The sequence below is a fragment of the Xiphophorus hellerii genome, chromosome 20, assembly GCF_003331165.1.
Source record: "Xiphophorus hellerii strain 12219 chromosome 20, Xiphophorus_hellerii-4.1, whole genome shotgun sequence".
Classification (NCBI taxonomy): domain Eukaryota; kingdom Metazoa; phylum Chordata; class Actinopteri; order Cyprinodontiformes; family Poeciliidae; genus Xiphophorus; species Xiphophorus hellerii.
The window spans coordinates 29,909,198-29,934,589 of record NC_045691.1 but is presented as its reverse complement, the minus strand read 5'-3'; the positions used below and the strand labels follow the sequence as shown (position 1 = coordinate 29,934,589).

The window sequence follows — 25,392 nt, the reverse complement described above, 5'->3', positions numbered from 1 at the left end:
ACAGAAGACAAAGGACAGAGGGCTGCATGTCATCAGTGAAAAAAGCAAAAAGCTGCTCAACAACCAGGAAAGGCCTCTGATGGCAGCAGATATTCCCACTGGTTGCTGAGAGGGTTTCCCAGCTGCTGTTTCTTCATAATACACACAATATTCACGTTGTTTTATTGTCATTTGAAAGAGAAGAAAATTAATATCTTGTTAGAATGAAAATCATTTTAAATTTCAATCTTCCAGGATCGTGAATACTTCGGGATTAGGAACTTTGACTTTCCGCTTATCGAAGGACATCTATTTGTTCAAAATGAACGGAGGTGAAATAAGGAATTTAAACCAACAAATCATTTTGGTGAGTGCTGCTGCTGGTCCTACCTGCTGTGCGTAGAGGGGGGGGCTGTATCTGTGGGGGCTCTTGGTGGAAGCAGCCAGGGCTCCTCCTCTCCGCTCGTATCGCTCTGCATCTGGAGACAGAGACAGGAGCGTCACAGCCCGGTCCGGTTCGTTTCTTCCACTGACCTGAACCCCGAAACTGCTGCCGTACCAGGCTCTGCGTCTGCTGATCCATCACTCCGTCTGTAGACTCGATCCATCTTGATGCCTCTCAGCACGCGCTGGCCCTCCCTCAGGCGCTCCACCGTGGTGGGGACCATCCTTTGGAGGAGCAGGAAGCTGTCAGAGGGGTGCTTTCTCAAGACTGACCAGAGAGAAACAGGAAGTGTAGCTGCTCTCACCATTGGTTGCTACACTCCTGCCGCCTGGGCTTGAGCGGCACCCTGTGGTGGTCCGGCGGGCTGACCTCCTCCAGGTGTGGGACCGGAGCTGTGGAGTGTGGGGAGGAAGGGGGCTGCATCTGCTGGTAGGAGCGGGCCGGGTGGGTTTCCTTGCTGCAGTAAGGGTCCGGCTGACTAGGGGTGGCGATCCTGGCTGCTGGTTCACATGCTCTGCTGCTGCTGCTTCCTTGCTTTCTCTTCCGGTACTCCAGCAGAGACACCTGAGCGGCAGAGGGAAGTAGGGCACTCTCATCAACACATGCTGCTGCTGCTACATCATTGTCATGTCGTGTTTGATGCCAGGCCGCCAAAATCCATCCCATGATTCACCCAGACTGCGATGTTGAGTGATGACAGGTCACATGCAGCACGGCTCAGGGTTCCAGTCTGTGAGAAAGGTTTTCAAACCCCGTTTCATGACCGTCAGGATCCACTGTGCACCCCTGTTCTCGCCCGGTTTCTGAAAGACTGGACATCACCACCCCTCGGCTCAGAACGCAAGCAACACGAGACGCACCACGGCATGATGCAACCACGCTCAAAAAAATCCACAAAAAACACACATGTCAATGTTCACAAGGGGGTTCAGGCACGCACACACCTTTACGACGAGAAGACTCATCCCAACTGGATGTCATCAGCAAACACGACAAACAAACGAGAGGATCAGGAGCGAGTGGGATGGTCGGACACTGACATGGATGGCTCTTGTCTGAAGTTGAATCTTATGCCTTGAGAAAGAACCAGCGAAGGCTGTGCAGGAGCAGTGGAAGTCAAGAGGCACCACAGAGCACCAACAGCAGCCAGTATGCTCTCATCAGTTGCAAAAGTGTTTAGTAAGCCTCAACTCACACAGCAGCAGTGGCGGGACTTTGTTTTTATTTGTTTGAATCACAGTCTTGCTATAAGGGATGCAAAAGTGGACACAGCTCCCACTCTGCTTCCAGATTGTCACATTACCAGACCACTAAGGCCCCAACATACTTCATCCGTCTCAGCGCATTTCTGCATAAAGAACAGCAATGAACTTCTGACCAATCAGATAACACTTTGAACAGAAAAAGTTCAACCAGGTCCTGGAGTTCAGCAGGTGGATGCCTCTCTGCAAACAAAACAATTTTCATCACACGTCCACATCAATGAGAACCGATTTCGGCAGTCCGGATGAAATATGTCGGGACACCTTTAGGATTTGGCATGCAGGCACGGAGGCTGACTGGTTGCTAGGAAACACTCTACTGTGGAGCCTGCTGTATAGCGAGCTCCATGGTCCACTCTATGGCCCACTATACAACCAACTGTAGGGCCCACTGTAGGGGCCATTGTATAGACCATTGTATTGTATTGGGAAACACTTGAGGACCAGTGTTTCCCAACCCTGGTCCTCAAGGTACACTGTCCTACATGTTTTAAAAGTTTCCCTGCTTTAATGTGTCTGATTCATCTGATTGCAGTTCAACAAACGCCTGTTAATCAGTCATCAATTGAAATCAGCTGGACTGAAGCAAGGAAATACCTAAAACATGCAGGGCAGTGAGCCTTGAGGACCAGGGTTGGGAAACACTGGTATAGACCACTGTAGGGCCCACTGTAGAGTCCATTGTATAGACCACTGTAGGGTCCATTGCATAGACCACTGTATGGTCCACTGTAGGGTCAATGGTAGAGCCTCCTGTAGAGCTTACTGTTCTCTGTACTCTTGGCCACTGTAGAGCGCACTGTAAGATCAACTATAGAGTCCACTCTACGGCCAACTCTAGGGCCCACTGAAGAGCCCACTGTAGGGCCAGCATTACGGGCAATTCTAGGGTCCTCTGTAATGTGGCCCAAACTGTTTCTTATCAAACCAGCCATTGTTGGTCCTGTTGTCTAATGTGTGTGTTTAGACCAACTGTTGGAGGCTCCTGGAAACAGCCTGGATACTCCTGCTGACTGCTGAGTTCCTCTGGTGTGGTTCCTACTGGATGTTACATTTACAGTACAAACCTTTACTTTTGTGTGCTCAGATATTGTTGGCAGTGATTCTAGAGCAGGCCAGGGACACTAGTGGCCTAATGCCACCATGTGATGCATTTATTGCTCTGGGTTTCTGTCTTTGCTTTACTATCGTTTTTTGGTTATGAACAGTTTTCGGTGTTAAGTGACTTTACACAGTTTATACAGACAAGCGGCTAACTAAGACCAGTGCGGTTCAAGAGTAAACAACAATTTTTACATTTTTCATGTTTTCGTCCTAAATAAGGCCACAGAAAAAGATGGATTGTTGCTGAAAAACATGAGGAACCCTCTTCCTGTCTGCCTGTTAAATGGATTTCGCTCTGGACTCTTAACACAAATATGCTTCCCACGGCATGATGCTAGCATCGCCATGTCTCACGTTGGGAAGTTTTTGGGGTGGATAGTGTAGATCTAGTTCTAAGTTACGCAACCTTTTGTTTGCATCTTGGCCTTCTGTGCATTGTTCTGCGTGTTGGCTGCGAGGCCTGTGGATCTCTGCAGCTCATCCAGAGATATGAGCCTCTTGGCTGCTGCTCTGATTAATGTTCTCCTGTCAGTCCAGGTGGATGTCCATATCTGCAGGTGGTCTGTTCTCTCTCCATGTCCAGATGATGGATGATCAGAGCTCTAGGGTGTTGATATAGAACCTATCGAAACTGCCTATTTTGACCTAAAAGTCTAGTTCACAGCATCGTGCGGGAGTGACGAGCGACTGCTGCCTCGGTCCATAGGAAATAAATGGAGAGGAAGCTTTCGAAATGAATGTGTAAAACAGAATGACCTCATTTAAACCTTCCTGAATATAAAAACGTGGAAAACTGCCAATCTGCTCGGTTTGAGACAATAGAAATGGGTTTTTTTTTGACAACATGCATACAGTGGCAGTTTCTGATGTGGGATTTATGGGCAATGGCCCAGGGCGATATCAGAAAGGGGTGAGGTATCTAAAAACTAGCAAAGAAAAGACATCTTATCTGTCCGTTGTCCCCTGAACAAGGTCTACTGCAAAGAAAAAAAAAAATGCTTGAATTTTAATTGGTTGGAGTGTGAAAGGAGGGGCTTCACAATTGCCTGAATATTTCTATTTCAAGCTTGCAAAATTAGGCACAGTGATTAATCTGATTAAATTTTTTAATATCGATTGACATCACAAATATAAATGCAACACAATTTTGTTGAATTCAAGTATCTTTTTCATCCCACTTAACACTGGCTGTGGTCTGTCTCATAAAATCCCAATAAAACACACATTGAAGTTTCTGGTTTTAAGCTGATAAAATATGAGGTTGATACTGATTTTAAACTTCGAAGGTTACAGCTGGTGATACAAAATGACTTGCTGCAGAAAGAATTTTGGAAGAAAATGATCTACTGAGGCAAAACGTAACCTCCCGAATATTTAGCCATCTATGACTGAACAACGTCATTGGCTCAACATTGTTCCTGGTTGGTTTGATTTCAACCAGAGATGATTTGAACCGAGTGGTAGCGTCACTGGCAGGGCTCATGCCGCATGCCCACTCTGTCACAGCGATGCCATTTGATACAGTAGCTACAGCTGAGAAAGAGCCATAGTTGTTAGGGAGCAAGCACACACCGGCTTCACTCTGACACCATTATGACAATCCATGAACCATTGGCCTGGTGGCAATGGATGAACCTCTCCACATGTAGATGGGTTGGACAGAGATGGATTGAGAACTCTGAAGTTGTTGGGGAGCTGGAGGCTCATAGCTGAATGTTTGGAGGAAGGGCAGGGCGAAGCGGTCAGAGCATGGGGGGGTGGAGAGGAAGAGTGCTGTATGCAGATGCAAAAAAAAAAAAAAAACAATATTTACATGCACACTTCTAAAGATGTAGTTGTAGGGAGCATATTCACCATATTATGTACTGGCTTGTTTTCACTTCTTACAGCTATAGGCTGGTATTCTGCCTTTCCTGTCAGCAGACTAATGGTATGCTGGTTGGCCCTCTGCCTTGGAAGAAAAGCGGAAGAGAGACTTGGCAAAGAGTGTCAAGGAGCATCGGGGTGAGGGGTGGCTGAGAAAGGAGGAGGAGGAGGAGGGAGAGGGAGGAAGGGCAGATCTAAAGAGATTCAGATACACACATGTAACTAGAAAAGGTTCCGTCTAAACGGACAGAAGTTCCTTCAGCAAGAAAAAGCCACTTAAACTGGTGAGCCTGGTGGGAACAGCTCGTGACGTCTAAAACATTTAACGACAAATGCTCAAAACATCTGCGGCTCCCATCACTGAGGTGTGGAGGACTTGCCTTCTTTTTCTGCGGGGGATTGCTGGTGTGAGGCGAAGTGCTCCTGTCTGGGTAGGCCGCTCCGTAATGGCTCTCCCCAAAAGGAGACAGCGAGCCGGAGCCCACGTCTCCGACCAGGCCCTGTCCACTGAGCGAACTGTGGAAGGAATCTGCGGGAGAGAAAGCGCCGTCCACCTGGGAATGGTGGCGCTCCGAGCTCAGCGGATTCCCCAGGTTTGCGTTGAGGGGGGAGCAGGTGTAAATGAGGTTGAACTCTGTCCTGAAGGCCTTCTCCCTGCTTTTGGAGTCCGAGGAAGAGCATGACGGCAGGTTCAGGGAATCTTGGCCTGAAGCGGCCCCGGGAAAGTCGTCAGAGGTCATGGCCCTGGGGCTCTCCAGGCTGGACGGGAGGGACAGGTCCAGAAATGGAGGTCGAGAAGCGTCAAAGTCGGCCTGAAGAGACGGCTGAGGAGGAGACAAAGAGAAGATGAGGAGGAGATGTAGAGTGGAAATAGAGAAGACAAATAAAAGACAAAGAGGATAAATGGAGGAGAAAGGTGATTAAAAGATGAAGAACTATATTAACTGTTTTGTTTGGAGTAATGAAATGTGAACATACTTCTGGAGAGATGGACTCAGGCCGGTGTACAGGCGATGCCTCAGAGGACGATATGTCCTACGGTCAAAGAGAAAGGCTACATTAAAACAGAATCCAACAAAACTCTTCAGCATTCCTGCTCATTCTGGATGAGATATTTATTTAATGTGATGAGCACAACACACTGATCTGCATCCTAAGGACACGCAGTGATGCATTGACAAATCCTCCCTTCTACCCATTTACAGCTTCATCAACCTTCACTTTTGACTGGCCAGTTGCAAAATCAACAACCCAATCTTTCTGAATGCACCCTAGCAAATAACTCTTCACTTGGAAGCTGTTACTGAGGGAAGAAGATTCAAAGCTCTCTCACACACACTGTGTGACACCACCACTCCTCCTCATATAAATATTAACCACTCTTGGGAGGAAGCCCTGTAAAAATATTACCGCAGATTTCTATGAAGTTACTGTAACCTGTGACACAGAGAACAGCGAATGAATTGTTCACTACAAGATGGCCGACGAGCCTCGGAAGATACTCCGGGTTGTTGGGACTCTTACTTCGAACTGAAGCGGTGTGTTGCAGCGGCTTGTGGGTTGCGAGGGCATCGGGGAGTAGACCAGGCCGTTGGGCAGCACAGAGCCACACGGCGGGTGGAGCAGCGAGTGGAGAGAGTCTTCAGGAAGTGGCGGCGTGATCGGTGAGAGCGGGCGAAGCAGGTGGTCCGAGGACGCTGGCGTGGTCTCAGCTGCATACTTGTGATGCCGCTTTTTAAACGGTGCAGCGACATCTGACGACATACACACATGGTTCATATTCGTAGCTCCACAAGAAGAAGTGGGTGTGGGAGTCAAGAAGCGGCTGTGACCTACCGCTGCAGAGCGGGTTGGGGGTGGAGCGGCTGCTGGTGCTCTGTTGGGAGGAGGTGGACTCTGTTCCGTCCTCCACACTGTTAGAACAGCTCTCATCCTCCACTTGTTTGATCCATCTCTGCAAGGCGACAACACCACCCACATGTCAACTTCTAGTTTTACAACTATGAAGCAGAACAGAGACTGATGCAGATGGGATGGTGTGTGTGATGTGATCAGCTACTGATTTAAACAATGGGGAGAGGAGAGGAAGGCCAGAGGCAAGTACATGAACACTTTCTAAAACCACTGTGATAAACTGGAAAATAAAAACTATTTTAGATTTTACACATTTCACATTTTTAAAGGTTCATCACCACTCCCCGATTTCAGGCCTGACCTCTAGTTTCCAGCTGCAACAACTGAAGCTAAGCAGCCTATAGGTGAGCTCCCTGCACTGCTAGCCGTGTGTTTATAGGGTAGTCTGACCTTTTTGTAGCAGCCATAGGTGCCATCCATCTGCAGTGGGCGGGGTCGGCGCCTCTCGGGGGTGAACGGAGAGCCGAATCGGACGTAGTGTCTGGGGGCTGTGCAGATGAGTGATGAGTGGGACAGGCCCGGCAGCATGTTGAGGGTGGTGGCCAACACTGTGGGGTCTGTGGTTATCCGCAGGGGCCGCTCAACAGGCACCTCCTGCTGGAGCTTTTCCCCTCCAGGGACTTTGTCGTTCAGCCACTCTGTGACGAGGTACTGATGAGAGACAAATGACTGCTTAGCTGATCAGGCAGAGAAGACCTCAAATGCTGTGACAGAGAGGTCTGAGTGGTTCTGATAAGCGTCATGCTAGCGTAGCCCCACCTTCTTTGTCTTGGGATAGCGCACACTGCCTTTGTGTATGCTGTTGGGACCCTGAGCGTCTCCATCCAGGAGATGAGCTCCCTGACCACCGTCTCCATGGCCGTGTTCGGCCCCATGTTGGCACTGAGACCCTTCATCGTGCAGAGCGGCCCCCTGGTCAGCCACTGCCTGCACCGAGGACATCGATGCTGCTGCAGCGGCTGCTGCCGCTGCCGCCGCCGCCGCCTGCTGGGCCAGGGCTTGGCGCTGGCGCCGAGCGCGCTGCGACGAGCTGGAACGGTAGCGAGAAATCCGGCTCTTGGGTCGGGGCTTGGCGGGCCTGGTGGGTTTAGGGGGTGCGGGCAGGGCGGGGAGGGTTACTGCTGGTGGCTTGTCCTCACCAGGAGGGTTCTCCTGTAAGGGAAGGTGGAAAGACAACATGTTAAACCTGTCGCCACGACGACTGCGCCTGACGGGATTCAGACACTGGCTGCTTCTTTGGTCTCACTGTGAAGTAGGTGGTCCGGCGTGTGCTGACTCCCACTCCAGAGCTGTGTGGGACAGAAGGCGTCTCTGGAGGGTTTCCCGTCCTGTCCTCAGTGTCCACCGCCTCGTCCTTAACGTCAGCTCCCGTCGCTCTTCGCCTGGTTGGAACCTTCAGGCAGAGAGAAGCAGTCTTCAGAAACAAGCAATCCAGCTTCTGAAACGTTTTAAGACCTGACCTGGGACATGTGGGCTCATTTCAGACTAACAAGTATAATTATAATGCCCTTTATATCTCAAATTGAAATCTCAAAGGCCAAGCTACTGGATTGTAGGCACAGCTGCCCTGGGGTAGTCTGACATCAGCCTCAGGCAAGGCGGGTGAAGCATCTTGCCAGGGACACAAATGATGAGGGTGGGTGGACCATGAATCGAACCAGCGATCCACCGAATAACCGCCGTCGCCACAGTCGCTCCCCAGGAACCCTGTTGTGTCAGCAGACTAGATACAGGGTTTCCCCCAGCGCATTATAAACCTGGAGGGCCACCAGGCTCTACTTGCCTCTTCCACCAGGTTAAGCGATGCTTGTTTATTTTAAATAGGTGACAGTAAAGATGGATTAAGCTAGTTTAATAGTTGACGCATTGAACTGGGCGCAAGGGGTCCACGCAAATTGTGTCGTCCCTTCACCTGCCCTTCGGCCTCATGCTATTATTTCCAAATTATGATGCCTGCACCTCTAAATTTTGGTGACTTAAAAAAAAACTAAATTAACACATTTGGCCACTAGTGGGCTGCTCCCATCACCGGGTTTTAGAAGGTTTTCTGGGGGAAATATGCAGATGAAGCAGAAATGTTGGGAAAACAGATGAAAATCTCGTACTCTTTTACTACAGCCGATCCCATTTTCATCCATTTCTCCGTCTTCTGCTTTGACCTCAGTCAGCGTTCTCTCCTACGGCAACACATTAGCACACACATTAACACACATCAACACATTTACTCCCTGACACTTCAGCTTCACCTGGTGATCCAGACAAACAGCCGGAGCTAAAAGCCCACCTCGGTGTCGCTGACTCCCTGCAGGTCCCTGCCCTCTGGCTGCTGGTCCGGGGTCAGCGTGCCGTTGCTGGCCAGGCAGCTCTCCAGCTCCTTCCTTTGGGCTTTCCTGCGCCGCGTCTCCGTGCCAACAGCGGGAGAGGGAAGAGCGAGAGCAGTCGGGTTCAGGAAGCTCTCCATCGGGCTCAGGTTGTGCTTCTGCACGGGGCAGTTCTGGTTGCCTTTATGGCAGGCGCAGTCCACTTTATAGTTGCTGCAGGGTGATCAAGAGAGCGGGTTACAAACTCCCAGCCGTGACCGTGACAAGCGCCGGTGAGGTGAGCACAACTCACCAGCTGCTGAACTCGTAGTCAAAGCCAATGGTGACCTCGGCGTCCTTAGCGATCTGGCTGACGGCGTAGATGCACAGGTGGATCATCCCCTCGGCGATCATGTGTCGGACCTTGGAGGGAGAGAAAACGCATTCTTGCTTTTGAATAAAAGTTTAATATGGGAAAAAAAAAAAAAAAAACATGGGAAAAGGCTGACCTCGGCGTTCGGGGTGCAGGACCTCCTGATGAAGCGCGCATCGTTTCCAAACGTCCTCGCGTCAACGCACATCTCCACGTCGTTGAATTTGGAGTAGAATAAGACGAAGGGGTAAGGCCTGGAGGACGACAAGGGTCAGTGAGAGCAGAACGCGCCGCGGTGGCGGAGAACAGCTGCGACCGGCTGGCGACGGCTCACTTTTTAAAGAAATGCCCGTTGACTTCAAACTGCTGTCGGAGCATGACCTTCCCCCGGTACTCGATGATGAGCGTGTCCGCCTCCAGGTTCCTGGCCGCGCGCAGGATCTTCCTGTGCTTCTGGACCCGGGTGACCCGCCCCAGCTGGAGCTGCAACACAAAACAGAGCAGAGCTGCAGCACGCCTGGCTCGCATTTTCGCCAAACTCTCGCGCGCCTTTGTTCCCCCCAGCAGGGGGCACAGGAGCGGGGCGTGAGCGGACCTGCATCTGGGAGCCCAGCACCGTGTTGTTGCAGGCCAGCTCCGTGCGGTTGATGGTGTCCAGGCCGTTCACGAACGCCTGCGTGTCGGAGGGCGGCGTGGAGGCGCCACTCTCGGCCTTGGAGACGGAGGCGCAGGCGGAGCGGTGCAGCTCCAGCAGCGTCTGGATGTCGGCGCTGTACTGGTTGGAGAGGGCCTCCTCGTACTGGTCCGTCCACTGGCGGATGCGGCTCTCCCAGCCCTCGGCCGTGTTCTCGTCCAGCACGCTGGCCTCGGACGTGGAGTTCTGCGCGAGAGCAAACAGGGAGCGGGATGTGACCAGGGGCTTCCAGCTGCGCGGGAGGAATAAGCGAGACGTGTGGGACGGATGCAACGCTCACCTTCATCCTCATGGATTTCCTTGAACCCTGTCTGAAAGCCTGGAAACGAGAAGCCGAGGCGGCAACAGTTAGAAAACAACGGAAACAAACCAGGCTTCTAACGCTGCCATGATGAAACCGTCAGCTGATAAGATTTTATTTATGACTTCATGCGATGGATCAACAGAGTCGTTGTTAATTGCAAAGGGGGAGGAAAAGAAAAAAAAAAAATCAATAAAAGTCTGAAAAGTGTGGTGTGCCAGTGTTTTCAGTTCCCTATACCAGAGGTTCCTCAACTTTTCCATACTACAAAACATATATGTATGTAGCCTTTATTTTTTTTATTGTCATGTTTTCATATTTTTTTGCTTTATTTGTATGATTTTGTATATGTAGTCAACATTATGTTGTACTATTTTACATGATGTTATCATGTTCAATACATTTTAGATATGCCGTCTAAAAACCTCTAAGTAGCTGTTGTCCGGTGACAGAATGTGGACAGAAGGATTCGCTGTGCGCTCGTCTCGATCTCGTTGCTCTCACACACACACACACACCCCTACACACGCACGCGCACACACACCTTGACTTTCTTTGGCTTGGGCGTTCCGCGGCCTCGCTCTGTGCTCTTCTTCCTTTTCTTGGATTTGCTCCTCTTGACCCGGTTGACGGTCAGTTTGATGCTGGTAGGGGTGTGCTGGGTAGCCGTGTAGGAGACGGTGGAGGGAGAAACCTCTTCATCACCACTTTCTGTCGCACTGCTTTCTCCAGCTGAAAAAAAAAACAGCTGATTTTTTTTCTGCACACGTTTGAAAATGTTTTGAATACCGGCAACAGTAAATCTGTATTTGAAGGGATGTGAATTAGACTGACATGACAGCCGTCATAGACATGAAGGAGTCTTCATGAATGTTTGATTGTTCTCACGAAGTGTCATTCAGTAAGTTAATGACACTTTTAATGCAGAGTTTACAATTTTTATAAACTTTTACTGCGACTTTGCTTTAAAAGTGTCATTACTTACCAAATGACACTTCTTGACAACAATAACAAACATTCATTAACATCCCTACATGTTCATAATAGGTATTATGTCATGTTCCTGCCAGGCTTATGCACACCTCTTCACATAAAGGGCCGTTACCAGGGCAACCACTTGAAGTGTACCTGAAACATTCTCTTGCTTTCTGTGGGCGCCCTCTACTCCTTTCCTCCTGTCCAGCTCCCTGCAAAGACAGTGGGTCAGCACGGGGTGAAAGCTGTTTGGGCCTCAGCCGACCGGTTCTGGCAGTCGGACCGGGCGCTAACCTGCAGGTGCATTTGAGGTGTGCGCCGTCTGGCGTGGGGCTGCAGCGGCACCAGCCGCTCACGGCCGCGTCCTCCTCAGAGGAGCTGTCGCTGTCGGCGGAGTGCTCGGCCCGGGGTTCGTGGTAATGGGAGCTGCGGACCATGCCGTTGAGGTCCATGCGGGGAATGATGGTTTGGGAAAGCGGAGAGGCGGGTGGGGTAGGGGGAGGGGGCGCGCCATAGTTGTGATCCTGACAACATACAACGGAAGACTGTTGCATCTTCAAACAACGGGGGTGTTCAGGCAACAAAAAAAAAAAAAAAGGGAAACGGAAAATGGAGACAAATGAAAATGAGGGCAAAATACCAGGTATGTGAAAACAGTAACAGCTGTTAATAACAGAAGTGGTCCGCAGGTACGGCAGGCTAACAGCAGGGAGGACTATTTCACTTCAAGTGGATGCATTAGCGGCCTACAGTTTCACTCTGACAACAGCATCTTAACAGACCAAGTAAACGGAAAATAGATTAGGAGAAAATAGAAAGGCTGAGGCAGAATCCATTAATTCTTATTTACAATCTCTAGTCATCACGATTGCAGCCTTCTCATTAAGAAAGAATAATAAAATAAACTACAAGACGTGCTACAATCAGAGCCGCAGATGAGGAAGAAGCTGTCTGAACTCACAGCATATGGGAGTCCCCGATACCCATGATTCTGTGCACTACCACAGCTGTGGTTGTTGTAGTTCTTCTCATTCACTGCAGGGCTTGCTTCAACTGACTCAGGGCTGAAAACACAAACAAACTTCATCAGGTAAAACAAGTCAACACACACACACAAACACACACCCACAAAGTCTAACACACAGAATTTCATGACTGGCTTTCCCACGGCTGATTAATGGTGGGACGTCGCCACTAGATGGCACCAGAGCTCCTCTTCACTCTGACTCTGCAGCAAGTCTACATGTTGAAGGAAACCAGATGAAAGAGTGTTGCATGAAATCCCAGCAAGGGGGAGAAGTCACCGTGGTAACCAGAGACAAGGAGGGGGCTGAGCCCAGTCTGGAACCAGTCAGGAACCCGGTCATAATCGGTCTGGAACCAGACTAAAACCAGTCAGGAACCTAGTCAGAACCAGTCTGGAACCAGTCTGCTTAACAAACTTAAGTCAACTCACTCTATTCACTGTCCATTAAGAATAGGCAAAAATAAATAAACATTTTCTTATAAGGATGTTGATTTATTCCAGAATCAAACATGGAGCTTCTTTCAGCATCTAAGCACCACAAATCTGGAACAAACTTTCAGAAAACTCCAAAGCAGCCTTTAAATCCAGGCTAAAAACCTATTTGTTTAGAGTTGCTTTTGAACCATAATATATGGAACACTGACCATCATATTGGATTTGTATTGACGGTCTTTATGATGGCCCTTTATGATGCTACCGGTTTCTCAATCGGTGCCTGTATCTATGTTTTAATGGTGTTAAATGAATAACAAACAAAACGCAAAAGTTATTTTCCTATTTTGTGTGCTATTTGCATCAATAAATGTCAGTCAGTCAGAATCTAATCAAATCCAGTTACGGTGTGCAGCTAAGTCGTAGAAATCTTTTCACTATGTGGTTCCTGAAGAAGCTTGTTTCAATTAGGAAGGTTTTTCAAGAGAAGAGTGGTGATGTGAATGCTGTGCCATGCTGTCAAACTCATACGTTTACCTAGAGAAGTAGTTAAGAAATAGGTTTCATCATGATTTTGATCATTACCACAATAGTACCGCAAAACATTGGAATGAAATATTTAAAATGAGGCTTCTATTCTATTATGCTGGTTTGTCACACTTTCAGAAAGTCAATTTAAGTATTTGTCAAAAACAACACAAGTAAACCAAAAACAATGCAGATTTTAAATGAAGACGTTTGTTATTAAGGGAGAAAAATAATCTATACCTACATAGGCCCTGTGTGAGGAAGTGATCGCCCCGGTTGTTCTAGAGACAAAAGGTTCAGATTTGGGCCTCAAACCTGACAGCACCGAACACACGCCCTACCAGACTCTGCTAGCTTCCACCCTCTTCAGTGTGAACGCCACCACTGAGTAAAGGAGCCTCAACAAACATCAGGGAAGTCAGACTAAGAACACAGGTGTAAGCCTTATTTTAGGAGGACGCTCCTTTCTGACATGTTGAGAAATGTCTGTAGTTCTTTTTTGTCTTTATGAAAGACGACCAACCATTTCTCCCTGTGATGCTGGATTTGTGCATTTATTTGGTTCTAGCTCCTCCGGTCGGCTTGCATCCACATACGCATTCGAACCGCACCAGAGTTCACTTCAACTGAACCGAGACCGACGTTTTTAGGCAGATTAGAGTTCACGTTTTTGGTCTTTATATTAGAGTCCGATTCCACATTTACACTTCCCCAACTGAACAGGACCGTCCAGACAAATAAACTATAGAGTTTGATTACAGCGGACTAAAGAGGGCTGGTGAGAATGAACCGTAAGATGTCAAACGTTGTCATTTTTTACTTGTTTTTAAATTAGTAGTGAGAGGATTTTCTTCTAGCACACTCTACTCTAATGGGAATTAATTAATGACATTGTCGCCAGGAAGACTAGACATGTTTTTGGAACATTTCTTGTTCAAAGAGCCATTAGCAGCACAAAATAAAGGTCCAGTTTCCACAGTCAGCACAAAATACATATATGAGAGATAATAATGAAAGCGCTTTGACTGGATAGGAGTTATTATATAAATGTAGTCCATTTACCAGTGAAAAATATTGAAAGAGTAACAGACATCAGCCAGTTCCGGTCAGCTGGCGTTGACTTACTCTGATCCAGCAGCCATATCCGAGTAAGACGTTTCAGGTGTGGTGACTCCCAGAGTGATTACTATGCTCATGACGTCCAGCACAGCGATGCGTGGAAATGGGGGGACGAGGGGGGAGGAGGGGGCGAAAAGGGGAAGAGGGGAGACAGGATGGGATGGGGGGGAAGGAGGATGAGAAGAGGATTCACAAGGTCCAACTTATAGCAACGGACCACTCCAGAAGGGGGGCGCCGTCGAGCCGCAGCCCACGGCTCACGGTCATGGGGGACCTGAGGACGGAGGGCACAAACATTTGTTAAAGATTAGCAAATACAAAATGGCTTCTGGCTCCTGCTGTATGTGATTATGTCAACAATCAGCTGTGTTTAGCACAGCCAACTATACATTTTAGACTCTTTTCCTGTGAATTAAATGCTTTTATAGTTCATGTCGGTTATGGTGTTGATCAAATCCCGATTTTTTATTAAGTCTTTTTACCTTTCACAAAGACATTCAGCGTGCTGCTGTGGCTACTTGTTTTTTATGTGAAACCGTCCTCCCAGCCACGGTTACAACACTAAAAGGCATGTGAATGTATTAGATACTCTTCAAAATAAGAGACTTGGTTGGATATACAACTGACTATGAACAGATAAAGGCCTAAACATAATTTATTTATTAAACCTGCTGCTGTTAGCCAGAATGCTAGCATCAGCATGTAAGCTAACATCAGCATGTTAAGCATTGACAAACATAGCATCTTAGCAAATGTCAGCATGTTAGATTAATTATAAGAATAGTTTTACCATAGTAAACAGGTTAACAAAAGTTAAAATGCTATTGTTGGACAACAAGCAAAGTTTAAAATAAATGTCCTAAGCTACAAGTAGCAAATAGACTGCTGTTTACATAGCACCAGGGGTACCACCAGGAATCTTGGGCCCCCTGACAAAAAATTTAATTGGGCCCCTCCACGCAGCTGCTGTTACAATTTTTTGAGTCTATCTGACCCATCAAAGCGTCACAATTTTAAAGGCTTGCAACTGCCTTGCTTTCTTTGGTTCAATACTGATACTAGCACAATATTTACTGCTCATGAATTTAACATCCAACAGTCCACATATAGTATGCAAGTAGGTTGCTTAAATTTTTTCTATTAGTTTTAGATTACTGAAATGTCTCTCCCCACGAGCAACAGTCATACGCAACGTGCAAAATACACATGAAGCAATCCTGACTTCTCAAAAAATGCTATGTAGTTAAATTTTATTCAAGCTGCAGTATATAACTTTAATAAAAAAATGTTTTCTCCATATTTGTTAAAGCTGTCATCATGTCAGATAATCTGTGAAACAATCAATCTCCTCCACCTCCTCCCTGAGCTGCTATTGCTAGCTAAAGTAATGCAACGTTCCAGCCAAAACAACCAATCAGAACCAGAAGGAGGGTCTTAGTGCTGACAATCAACTTCATTCACTCGCTGCTAAATGTGCTAATGGTGGAGAAACAACATACCATTACAGGAAACCATTTATCTGCCGTCACTGGTAGCTATGCTAACTAGACTGAGCCTTCACAACAGGCTACGCTAGCTGCAGCATAGCACAGAGCGAGGGGGAGGGAGGATGAGCAGCCACAAGAGATTGTGATTAACAGCACTAAAACTCTCCTGTCTCTGATTGATTGTTTCTAGCACTGGGAGAAAGCAGAGGAAATAGATTTTTCACAGATTATCTCTCATGCCGTACTGTCACAACATGACGACAGTTTTAACAGTCCATTTCCGAACCAAACACTCCTGTAAAAAAATGCCTTATGACCAACTGATACAAAAAAAAGTGGTAATTCATATTATTACACGACGCACACTATCCTCTATTAAAATTTTAAGTGACAGACTAGCGACCTGTCCAAGATGACCCCGCCTCTCGTCCGGAACGTTAGCTGGAGATAGACACCAGCACCTCCCGACCCACTAAACACAAGGGTGTAAGACACTGGTGTCAAACTCCAGTCCTCAAGGGCCACTTTACTGCAGTTTTTAGATGTGCCCTAGGTACAAAACACTGGAATGAAATGGCTTAATTACATCCTCCTTGTGTAGATCAGTTCTCCACAGCCTTGCTAATAACCTAATTATTCTATTCAAGTGGTGCAGCAGAGGCACATCTAAAAGTTGCAGGACACCAGCCCTTGAGGACTGGAGTTTGACATCCCTAAACTATGCTAACGGTGGCATGCTAGCATATGGGAAAATATGTACTTTTAAGTAAAATAAATTTGCAACTGATAGGCAGATCAAAATCTATGAGAGTGTTGGCATGGAAACTTAAAAAAAAACAAAAACAGCAGAAAATAGAATCCATAGAATTAGAAACCCAAAAGCAAAAGAAGTGTTACAAGAAAAAGTTGAATAAAAACCAAGAAGCATTTGAGATATTCTACAAAACCTTATATTCTAAACCTCTGGAGGAACTACTGACCGCATTGATGAATATATTCTGAACTCCACAAAAGTATCTTCAGAAAAATTACGTTAGATATCGCAGAAAAAGAAATAACAACACAAGTAGATTAACACCATGTAAATCTCCAGGGTCAGACAATTTACACAGCAGAATTTTATAAGGAATTTCAGGGAGAGTTTATTCCAATCCTCCTACCTACATCAAACTTTAAAAAAAATGATCAAACACTAACGAGTTGGAAGGAGACGATCTCAGTAATAGGAAATCAGTTACAAGAAACTGTTAAACTGCACCAGGTTGCAATGTGTGGTCTAATTGTTGATTGAAAGCTTCAAATAAAACTTTCTGAGGACAGACTATAGAGACAGATGATCCAGTAAAGACGATTCATTCTTTACCATTTCACAAATACTGTTCCCCAGTACTTGTATCAAGAAAATTCACACGGCTCTGTCCAACCCCTCACCAGCTGTTTAGCATGCGCTGAGTCATGCTGACAATTAAGTTTTATGATAAAAAAAAAAAAAGAGGGACTCTGTGTGTTTAAAATGACAAGCTGACATGCGTATGGCAGGGAAGGCCCATTTTTAATGCATCCAACAAAAAAAGAGGAGAGACAGTATGTACAGAAAACATACTTGATCTTCTAGAGCTCCAGATATGGGCTGCAGTAAGGAAGAGAACCAGCAAGGGGCACTGTGTTCCAAGACAGCTGGAGGGATGAGTAATCACTTGGCTCTTGGCTCATGTGACTGTGTGCTGCTGAACACTGACCCAAACTCTGTCTACAAGCTGCCTCTGCTGCAGCGTTCACACACCAACACTGAGCTTTAGGTTGCTGTTCTTCAGGGACATGCAGAGCCTTCCACCATGCACCGACACCTGCTCCACTGCTCCATCGTCTCAATTGTCCCCTGCTCCACTGTCCCCTGCTCCACCGTAAAGCAAGGGATGGTTGCTTCACCGTCCCCTTTATGTATTGGGGATGGTCCCCTGCTCCAATCTCCCCTGGAAATGTTCTGTCATCAAAAAAGTCTGACCACATCCCCCTAAGTGCAAGGCCAAGTTTTTGACATGAGAACAAGGTTCCCCAGTAGACAGACAGACAAAGCGTTGCCACCTGGAAGGCCAGCACAAGGATGCATGCTCCCAGAGACACAAACATGGTTGAACTCATCTTCCATTACCATGGCAACCGTAACAAGATTCGGCAGCAGAAATCTTTGCACATTGAAGCGTGGAAGTATGAAAAGCAGCAACCAACAACTGTTTTCTAGATTTTTTTTTATTGTGACAACATGAGATGCATATAAATCCTGATTATGTATTTGCTCACACTAAAAAGGTCTCAGCAGACATTTTGTAATATCTTCTTATTATAAGAGCAACTTAGCCAAATTTAACATTCACATTGTCAGTACTGCATGTATGGCTGCACAATATGTAACAATTTTTTATTATTTGCAAAACACAACACGAAGAACAGCTTGGATTGCAATAAATGTTGCCTAGTTATTCAGGTGCCATGCATTCAGCCTCTGGGTGTCTATGAGTTACTGCTGACTCAGCCCTGTAGTAACCCGCTGCATGCTGGGTATTTGTGAAGACGAGGTCATTAGCCAGGAAAGGACGTTCCTACTCCAAATATAGACGGCGGGGGGTAAGGAGGTAAATTCCACACAAAGCAGAATGGTCATCTCTTTATCTTCCCTCTCTCCAACAAACCTTCCAACTCCTTTACTTCCTTATTTACCTGAGTGGCCATGACAACCAGGCTCAGATTACCAGCAGCTTGACACCAAGACAAGTGGCCATTTTAGAGACAAAGCCAGGGAAGAGACATGCTGAGGGAAAACCGCTCAGAAAAAAAAAAAAGCATCACTAGCACATTTTGTGCTGGTGTAACTTAACATAACACACATCTGTAGCAATGGTCATCATTGGAACTCCTTCTTTAAAGATTTGTGCAACATGCTGTAATCACCTTTAGGCTGAGAAAGCTGTGGTGGTAAAAAAAAAAAATTACATTCCTGTAATGTACAACATGATCGCTTCTCACTCACATCTACAGCTAGAAAGTCGAACACACCGCAAGACTTAAGTTGGAGTTCCAAAGGCAAGGAAGAGATGACAGCAGATCCCTAATGCCTGCTCTGAAAGGGAGGATTTGAATAGAACACGGCCATCTCTATCCCATAATGACAGTATGCTGGTTGAGCTGAACCCTGGGCCTCTGGAGAACGGAGGGGGAGCCAGATCGACTGCTCCATTCTCAAACAATCCTGACGTGAATCTAAGAAGCAGCTAAGGTTGCATGAAGATTGTAGCTCGGACTGAGACACTGTGCATGATTACAAAAGGCCAGTACAATTCAGAGAACGACTAGGGACATACTGTATGTATGGCATGGAGCATAAGCCAGAAGGTGATGGTCCCAGCTGAGAGCACTGAATAGTCGACTAATGTAGTCGTGGGCTGGTGTCTGATTCTCTCCACAGGACATAACTGCTGCTAAAAAAATTTAGAAAATACCCCTGGGCGACGAAACAATCACCATATCTATCGCGATACACAGTTGATCAACAATATGTCCGGTAGAATGTTGATAAATTCACCAAACTCCGATCTAGAATCGCACAGCATTCTGCGGGATGTAAGCAGAGGAAACGCTTTAGTTGATCAACTTCTCAAGCCCAGCTAATCAAGGTGGGAGGCATCAGTGCCGTAAAAGGAGAGTTCGGACACTCCCATGGACTTCCCTAGAAAGAATGGACTGCAGAAGTCAATTTGTGTCATGCAGATCCAAATAGTTCCAAACAGCAGCAGTTCCAGGATTGAATGGAGTTCATTCTCTGTGTTTCAGCAGTTTCTCTGGTAAGTTGATGAAAATATTTTCTTACTGACTGCTCTTTACCACAATTTTCCAACAGTAATATTTTAAGTGACCAGTTTTTGCTAATTGAGGATGTTTAGTTGCTAGTTTTATTTTAACTGCAGCTAGCTCATTTATTTTAACTGCAGCTAGCTCATTGCGAGCATGACAGGTTTAAACAATTTTATTTCAGTCTAATACAGCGTTTTACAATATCCATTGCAGCTTAAATTTTGAAAGTTATCATTTTCTTATTTTTGTGGAAATTCCAGTTACTGAACTACCTGAACTATAAAACATTTAGCCTTTCTAGTGGTAATTTTTTTAGTTCACTTTAGTAATTTTCTAGCTCAGTCTTTGGTTTTTTAGTTCCACGTAATTTTACATTTAAAATTACATAGTACTTTAGATCAAATTCAAGTTATATATCTGTCATAGGAGAGGGCTGAGTAATTTTAAAAATATATTTTCCAGGTAATGGGAACGATTTCAGTTATGCATGTTGCATACAAAGTATTACAAAGGTAACAAGGTCTCATTTTCGGTCGTACAAAATAAAAGCTGAATCAAGACATTTGAACAAAATGAATTTAACCACATAACCTTCACAAAGTTGATATTTACTGCAGGACTGTTAATTACATTTATATTATTAATGTCTCCTTCATGTCCAGGAACTTTGCCAGAAGACATTCCATTGTTAAAACTTGCTTTTGTAAGAACTGCTTTATTTCTTTTCTTCTGTCTGACGTTCTCCTGCCACCATTCTTTGCCAGTCGTGGCAGCTGTCGTTGTTGACTATTGTTCTTTATTTGAATATCACTTGATCAAGCCTTTTCTAATATTCCACATAACAGAGTAAGTAATAAGTGAATGTGTGATTTGTGCCAATATCATATTGGGTTAGTATATCGGTCAATAGTCAAAGCTTCAATATTGGTATTGAATGGGAAGTGAAAACATTTTATTGGGACATTCCTACTGAAAACACTTCTACTTTAGAGCAAGATACCTGGAAAAATGGATAGGGCTTTACGAAGAAAGACACACCACCACTGTTTACAAGCTTACATCCCACAATGCAACACGTGGCTACAGGAAAGCATGTGGCTCTAGCTTGGCAGCCATGTTGGATCAAGATTGCTCAAACGAACTCTGCTGTGTCCAGAGCTAAATAAACAGCACTGACAGGGGAAACAAACTAAACACACATAATCAGATTATAACCATTAATGGACTAACACATAAATAAATAGGATACATTTTTAAAAAAAGGAACAACAAAGGCTTGATGTTCTGAATCTAAGGTTGAATAAAAGCTATGTGATTTGAAACAACATTTCAAAGCAGGTCGCATTGGGGCAGGTTTAGAGTTGGGTCATTGATCGTCTCTCGTGACTTTAGAGTGTGAGCCCGAAGTTATATATGAATCCCAGAAAAAATTAAAATGACATAAAAGGAGACGAGAGTATGATCAATAGTTTGAAGTTTTGGTATAGGAAGATTTTTGATTGTTTCACAGAGTGGCATCATGTACATCTGCCAATAACTAAAAACTAAACCACAACTCTAATTTATCAAAACCTGCTTCAGATCTAGGAGATATTTAAATCAAATCGCTAGCCGAAGTGTTCAAGTACATTCACAAAGCCACTGGAAATCAGCCTCTGTCCTTCATACTAACCTAACCACTGACTAAATGTGTTTACTAAGACGCTCCTGTTGTACAGCAGCTTCTCTCACTCCTGTTTCATAGCAACAGAACGTTTTTAGAATCGACCGTCTCTTCTTCTCTTCTGACCAATAACCGTCCAAGACAATGTTAGAGGGAAACAACAAAGGAAAGGTGGTTAGAAAGTAGAAATGGTGATGCATTTGGAAAAAAACAAACAAAAAAAAAAACTAGACATCCCTGAATGGTTGCCACGGGAGATTCAAGGATTTCTCAAACACTCATGAAGGAATCCGAGCAACACTCCAGGTGTGTTCTGGTGAGGGAATAACATCGTAACATAATTTTAAAGCTCAGAAAAGTCCCTTTTACATGCTAGACCCCTTTAATGGGCTCAAACTGGCATCTGATTGGTGCATTTCTTATTTTAAATTTGAAGGACTTAACGGAAGTAATGAGGCATTTGACACGTTTCATTTAACACTTTGAGACTCATCCAGTAAATATGTAATTTCTTTTATTAATGGTATATGTTGAAATAGTAAATAATTTACCAACTGATTAGAAACTTTCAGGTAATAATGAAGTTACCAGGTAACCAAAGAATATCGCAAACTGAATATGGAAGAAGAAGGAAATAATCAATTATTTAATCAATGATTAAATATTCATCTTACGGCCAGAACACATCAGCGTCCAAAATCTAAAGTCAAAACTGCCACAACTTTCACTTTCTCTCCTGATCCCCACTCCAGCTGCCCAACTCAACCAGCAGCAGTCCAGCTAGCTGCTAACCAACCTTGTCCTCTTTTCAAGCACCAATGTCTACAGCATGCCTCATTGTAGCTCCTGTCTGGAATGATTTTCTGCTTTCTGGAAGTAGTTAGAGAATGGCTGCAAGGTCTAAACACACGCCTGTCTTTATACAGTCAGCAAAAACTTTGCCAAGCAACACATTCATCGACATTAAGGCTGCGTCCATACTGCCAGCAATGCTTAAGACGGTATTATTAAAGCAATATCAGAAAGAACCGATGTTAATATAACGGCAGGTATTTCATGTCTTTTAGGTCCTAATTGAGGCTTGAGGGACTAATGTTCCTCTCCTGACAGTCCCAACACATTGGCAACAGCTACATTTCAACAGGAGACGCATTAAAACACATGTTGCATAAGCCAGTGCAATACTGAAAGGTGTTACTCACTGAGAATTAAATAACACGGAAGCCTGGCAGCCATTTTGCATCGCTGAAAGGTCAAATGTTCCTTCAAGACCCCTCCAGACTGACTCTAACCTCTGGTGCAGCAGCACTAAAGTTAGGTTCACCCAAATTTTAAACAGGTATCATATTAAACATGCCAGCTTGAACATAATGACAACATTGACTTGAACTGGAGTAGCTCTGTACTTTCATTTAGATCTTTTTCTTTTTCATTCTTTAATTTTTGCCTTTCTGGGGGAAAATTGCTTTATTTTTTAGACAACTGTTCCTTCTTGTTTCGGATGCTGTGTAGTTTGACTGATTTTTCATACTTTGCTATTTTGCTATGGAGAACGTTTTGAAGTTGTTAAACCTCAGATGTTTTATCTTCTACCTCAGTCATGGATTCATACGCTTCAATAAGTTTGTCCTCAACCAAATCAGGAGGTGCTGCTGCTGCTCCCTGTGCCTCTCCCTCCCACCTTTCTGTCTCTAGAAGTTAAGTGAAGAGGAACCTGGAGAGACTGAACCGGAACAAGGCTGCAGGTCCAGATAGTGTCAGTCCTAAAGAGCAATTTCATCTCTGTGGGATTCTAAAACATCTCTACAACTTTATCTTGACCCGATGGAAAATTCCATTGTTGCGGAAGACATCCTGCCTGGTTCTGGTACCAAAGAAAACTCACTATTCAGTCACCAACGACTATAGACCTGTTGCCCTGACATTACACATAACACAGTTCCTTCAGTCTTTTCATTTCAGTGGAGTTGGACTTGAAGATGCCATCATACTCCTGGATAAACAAACCTACTGTCATCTGGACAAAGCAGGCAGCACTGTGAGGATCATTCAAGTACATTAAACACAATTCAGTCAAATTTGCTTTGTCAGAAACTCCAGAGAAACAGGTGGAGGCCAACAGGCACCAATATAAAGTCCATTAAAACAAGTCTAGAACTAACAAACACAGTGAATGGTCTTCTCTAAATCAATCCAATTTAAAAAAAAGATTTAACTTTGGTCAGCAGATGCAGACAAAAGCTGGATTTGACTCCAGAGTCAATTTGTGTATTAAATCTAAACTCCTGATAAGGCTTCTGACATATTTACTTAATTGGCGGGAACTGTCACCAAATGAAACACAGTCAGCATTTCAGTAATATAAAAATGTTTTTACTCAGCCACTGGTTAACAGCTATTACCTAATCTACAAAAGATAAGACCACATGAGTTATACCTGGCTTAAGAGACAAATAAATTTGTAAGTCATCTGAATAACAGTGGAAGGACACTTTGCGCACAAGCATAAATTCAACTAATGGCAGCATATAAAAGGAGAAGAGAAGGGGACCAAGAATGGAGCCTTGTGGCACTCCACAAAGAATTTATAGTAAGTAACAACTGATGGTACGTAAGCCACTTCAGTGAGGTGCCACGAATACGAACAAAGTGTTTCAAACAAGACGGGAGGACAGAATGGTCCAAGGCTGCTGTAAGGTCCAAAAGAACCAGAACGACAGAGCGCTTACTGTCAACAGACATAATGTCGTTATGTATTTTTAACAAGGTGGTCTCTGTACTGTCTCAATCTGAAACCTGACAGAAATTTTTCAAAAATGTCATTTGATTCTAAGCTCACAGTTGTGTAAATTTTACACTCTCTTTCTCAAATTTTGGAAAGAGAAGGTAAATGAGAAATATCTAAAATTAGATCAAATTGAAGAGCCAAACTGGGGCTTTTTAAGAAGAGGTCCAACAAGAGCAAGAGCACTTATCGAGCAGGTGTGTGTGATATTCAAACACACAAACACAGTTGGTTCACATAGATATATGCCCTTACATCAGTCTCACTGTGCGTTCGGCGACACAGATATGACAGCATAATTATCAGCAGCGTAATACAAAGGGACCAGGCTGGAAAACTGCAGGAAAAGTGAAAGCGTTTTAACACCTACACTTTTCCCAGTGAGATGGTCAAACAGTCACAACCCCCACAGGTGCCACACCCATTTACTCACACAACTTAGGAGGATGATTGCTCTGTGTCAGTCCACTGGTAGTGATTTTTGGACGGTTCAGGGTTCAAGTAAAGAAAATACAACCAGATTAAAGGGAAAAACTGTTCACTTCTATCTGTTGTAATGCTGGTACAGAATGAGATCTGGACTTCAGCTAGAGGCGAAGGTTTTAATGACTTTTCCACTTTCCATCACCAGTGTTCTGACTGTGGTGTTTCCACAAGCACAGACATCAGCGTCAGGTATTTAAATTTGTTATTTGAAGTAGGGGTGTAGCGATACAATAATCTCACGATACGATACAGTATTCTGATCACGATACGATATGTATCACGATATTTGGCAAATGATACGAGTTGATACACTTTTACGATTTTCTGAAAGATTTTAAAGTGATTTTAGTGACATTTTGTGTTCCATAGACTTCGATTTAATTAACTGAAAACAGATTTTAAAAAGCACCAACTACACAATACTCGACTCTGATTGGACAGAGTCTAACAGCTGGACAAACAGCTGGACAAAATGAATAAAAATGCAGTGAGAAATTTAGTTTCTGTCATTTAATTCATGTGGATTTGACATAAAACTCAAAGTTTTAACAGTGATCCAGGAGCTGAGTGGGGAAATTATCAGACTCTCAATATGCAAATGATTGCACTTATGTTTTTCTTTGGGAGTGGCTGCGTTTTGGAGTAAAAAAAAGTCTTTTGGACTATAGGGAAAAGGCTTTTCTACCTTGGCTCCCAGAGTTAGCCGTGGCTGTAAGCTGTTTACTACTAGCTGCTGGGGGAGTGGCTCTGCCTCACCCCCTAGTGATCGACTCCTTGCAGGTGCACAGCGCCGCCATTCCCCT

General features: G+C 44.9%; 1 protein-coding gene across 6 annotated transcripts in view; it reads right to left on the bottom strand.

Moving 5' to 3' along the window:
- The window catches only part of setd5 (SET domain containing 5), a 39,034-nt gene that overhangs the window by 2,156 nt on the left and 11,486 nt on the right, over positions 1 to 25,392 (bottom strand). Inside the window, exons 2-24 of one of the 6 annotated variants that reach the window (XM_032549140.1) lie at positions 14,326 to 14,593; positions 12,175 to 12,277; positions 11,508 to 11,767; positions 11,367 to 11,425; positions 10,783 to 10,970; positions 10,218 to 10,256; positions 9,839 to 10,123; positions 9,578 to 9,726; positions 9,380 to 9,497; positions 9,184 to 9,293; positions 8,855 to 9,104; positions 8,676 to 8,747; positions 7,817 to 7,963; positions 7,330 to 7,722; positions 6,961 to 7,221; positions 6,493 to 6,610; positions 6,181 to 6,410; positions 5,635 to 5,691; positions 5,037 to 5,480; positions 4,645 to 4,737; positions 729 to 988; positions 539 to 648; positions 370 to 458 (exon numbers count right to left, since the gene is read on the bottom strand). In XM_032549140.1, coding sequence (XP_032405031.1) covers positions 370 to 458; positions 539 to 648; positions 729 to 988; positions 4,645 to 4,737; positions 5,037 to 5,480; positions 5,635 to 5,691; positions 6,181 to 6,410; positions 6,493 to 6,610; positions 6,961 to 7,221; positions 7,330 to 7,722; positions 7,817 to 7,963; positions 8,676 to 8,747; positions 8,855 to 9,104; positions 9,184 to 9,293; positions 9,380 to 9,497; positions 9,578 to 9,726; positions 9,839 to 10,123; positions 10,218 to 10,256; positions 10,783 to 10,970; positions 11,367 to 11,425; positions 11,508 to 11,767; positions 12,175 to 12,277; positions 14,326 to 14,396 — 3,906 coding nt within the window. In that variant the 5' untranslated portion in view covers positions 14,397 to 14,593. Of the gene's footprint in view, positions 1 to 369; positions 459 to 538; positions 649 to 728; positions 989 to 2,850; positions 4,564 to 4,644; positions 4,738 to 5,036; positions 5,481 to 5,634; positions 5,692 to 6,180; positions 6,411 to 6,492; positions 6,611 to 6,960; positions 7,222 to 7,329; positions 7,723 to 7,816; positions 7,964 to 8,675; positions 8,748 to 8,854; positions 9,105 to 9,183; positions 9,294 to 9,379; positions 9,498 to 9,577; positions 9,727 to 9,838; positions 10,124 to 10,217; positions 10,257 to 10,782; positions 10,971 to 11,366; positions 11,426 to 11,507; positions 11,768 to 12,174; positions 12,278 to 14,325; positions 14,594 to 25,392 lie in introns of those variants that run through there. The other 5 variants (XM_032549141.1, XM_032549143.1, XM_032549144.1 and 2 more) reach the window with 5 other exon arrangements.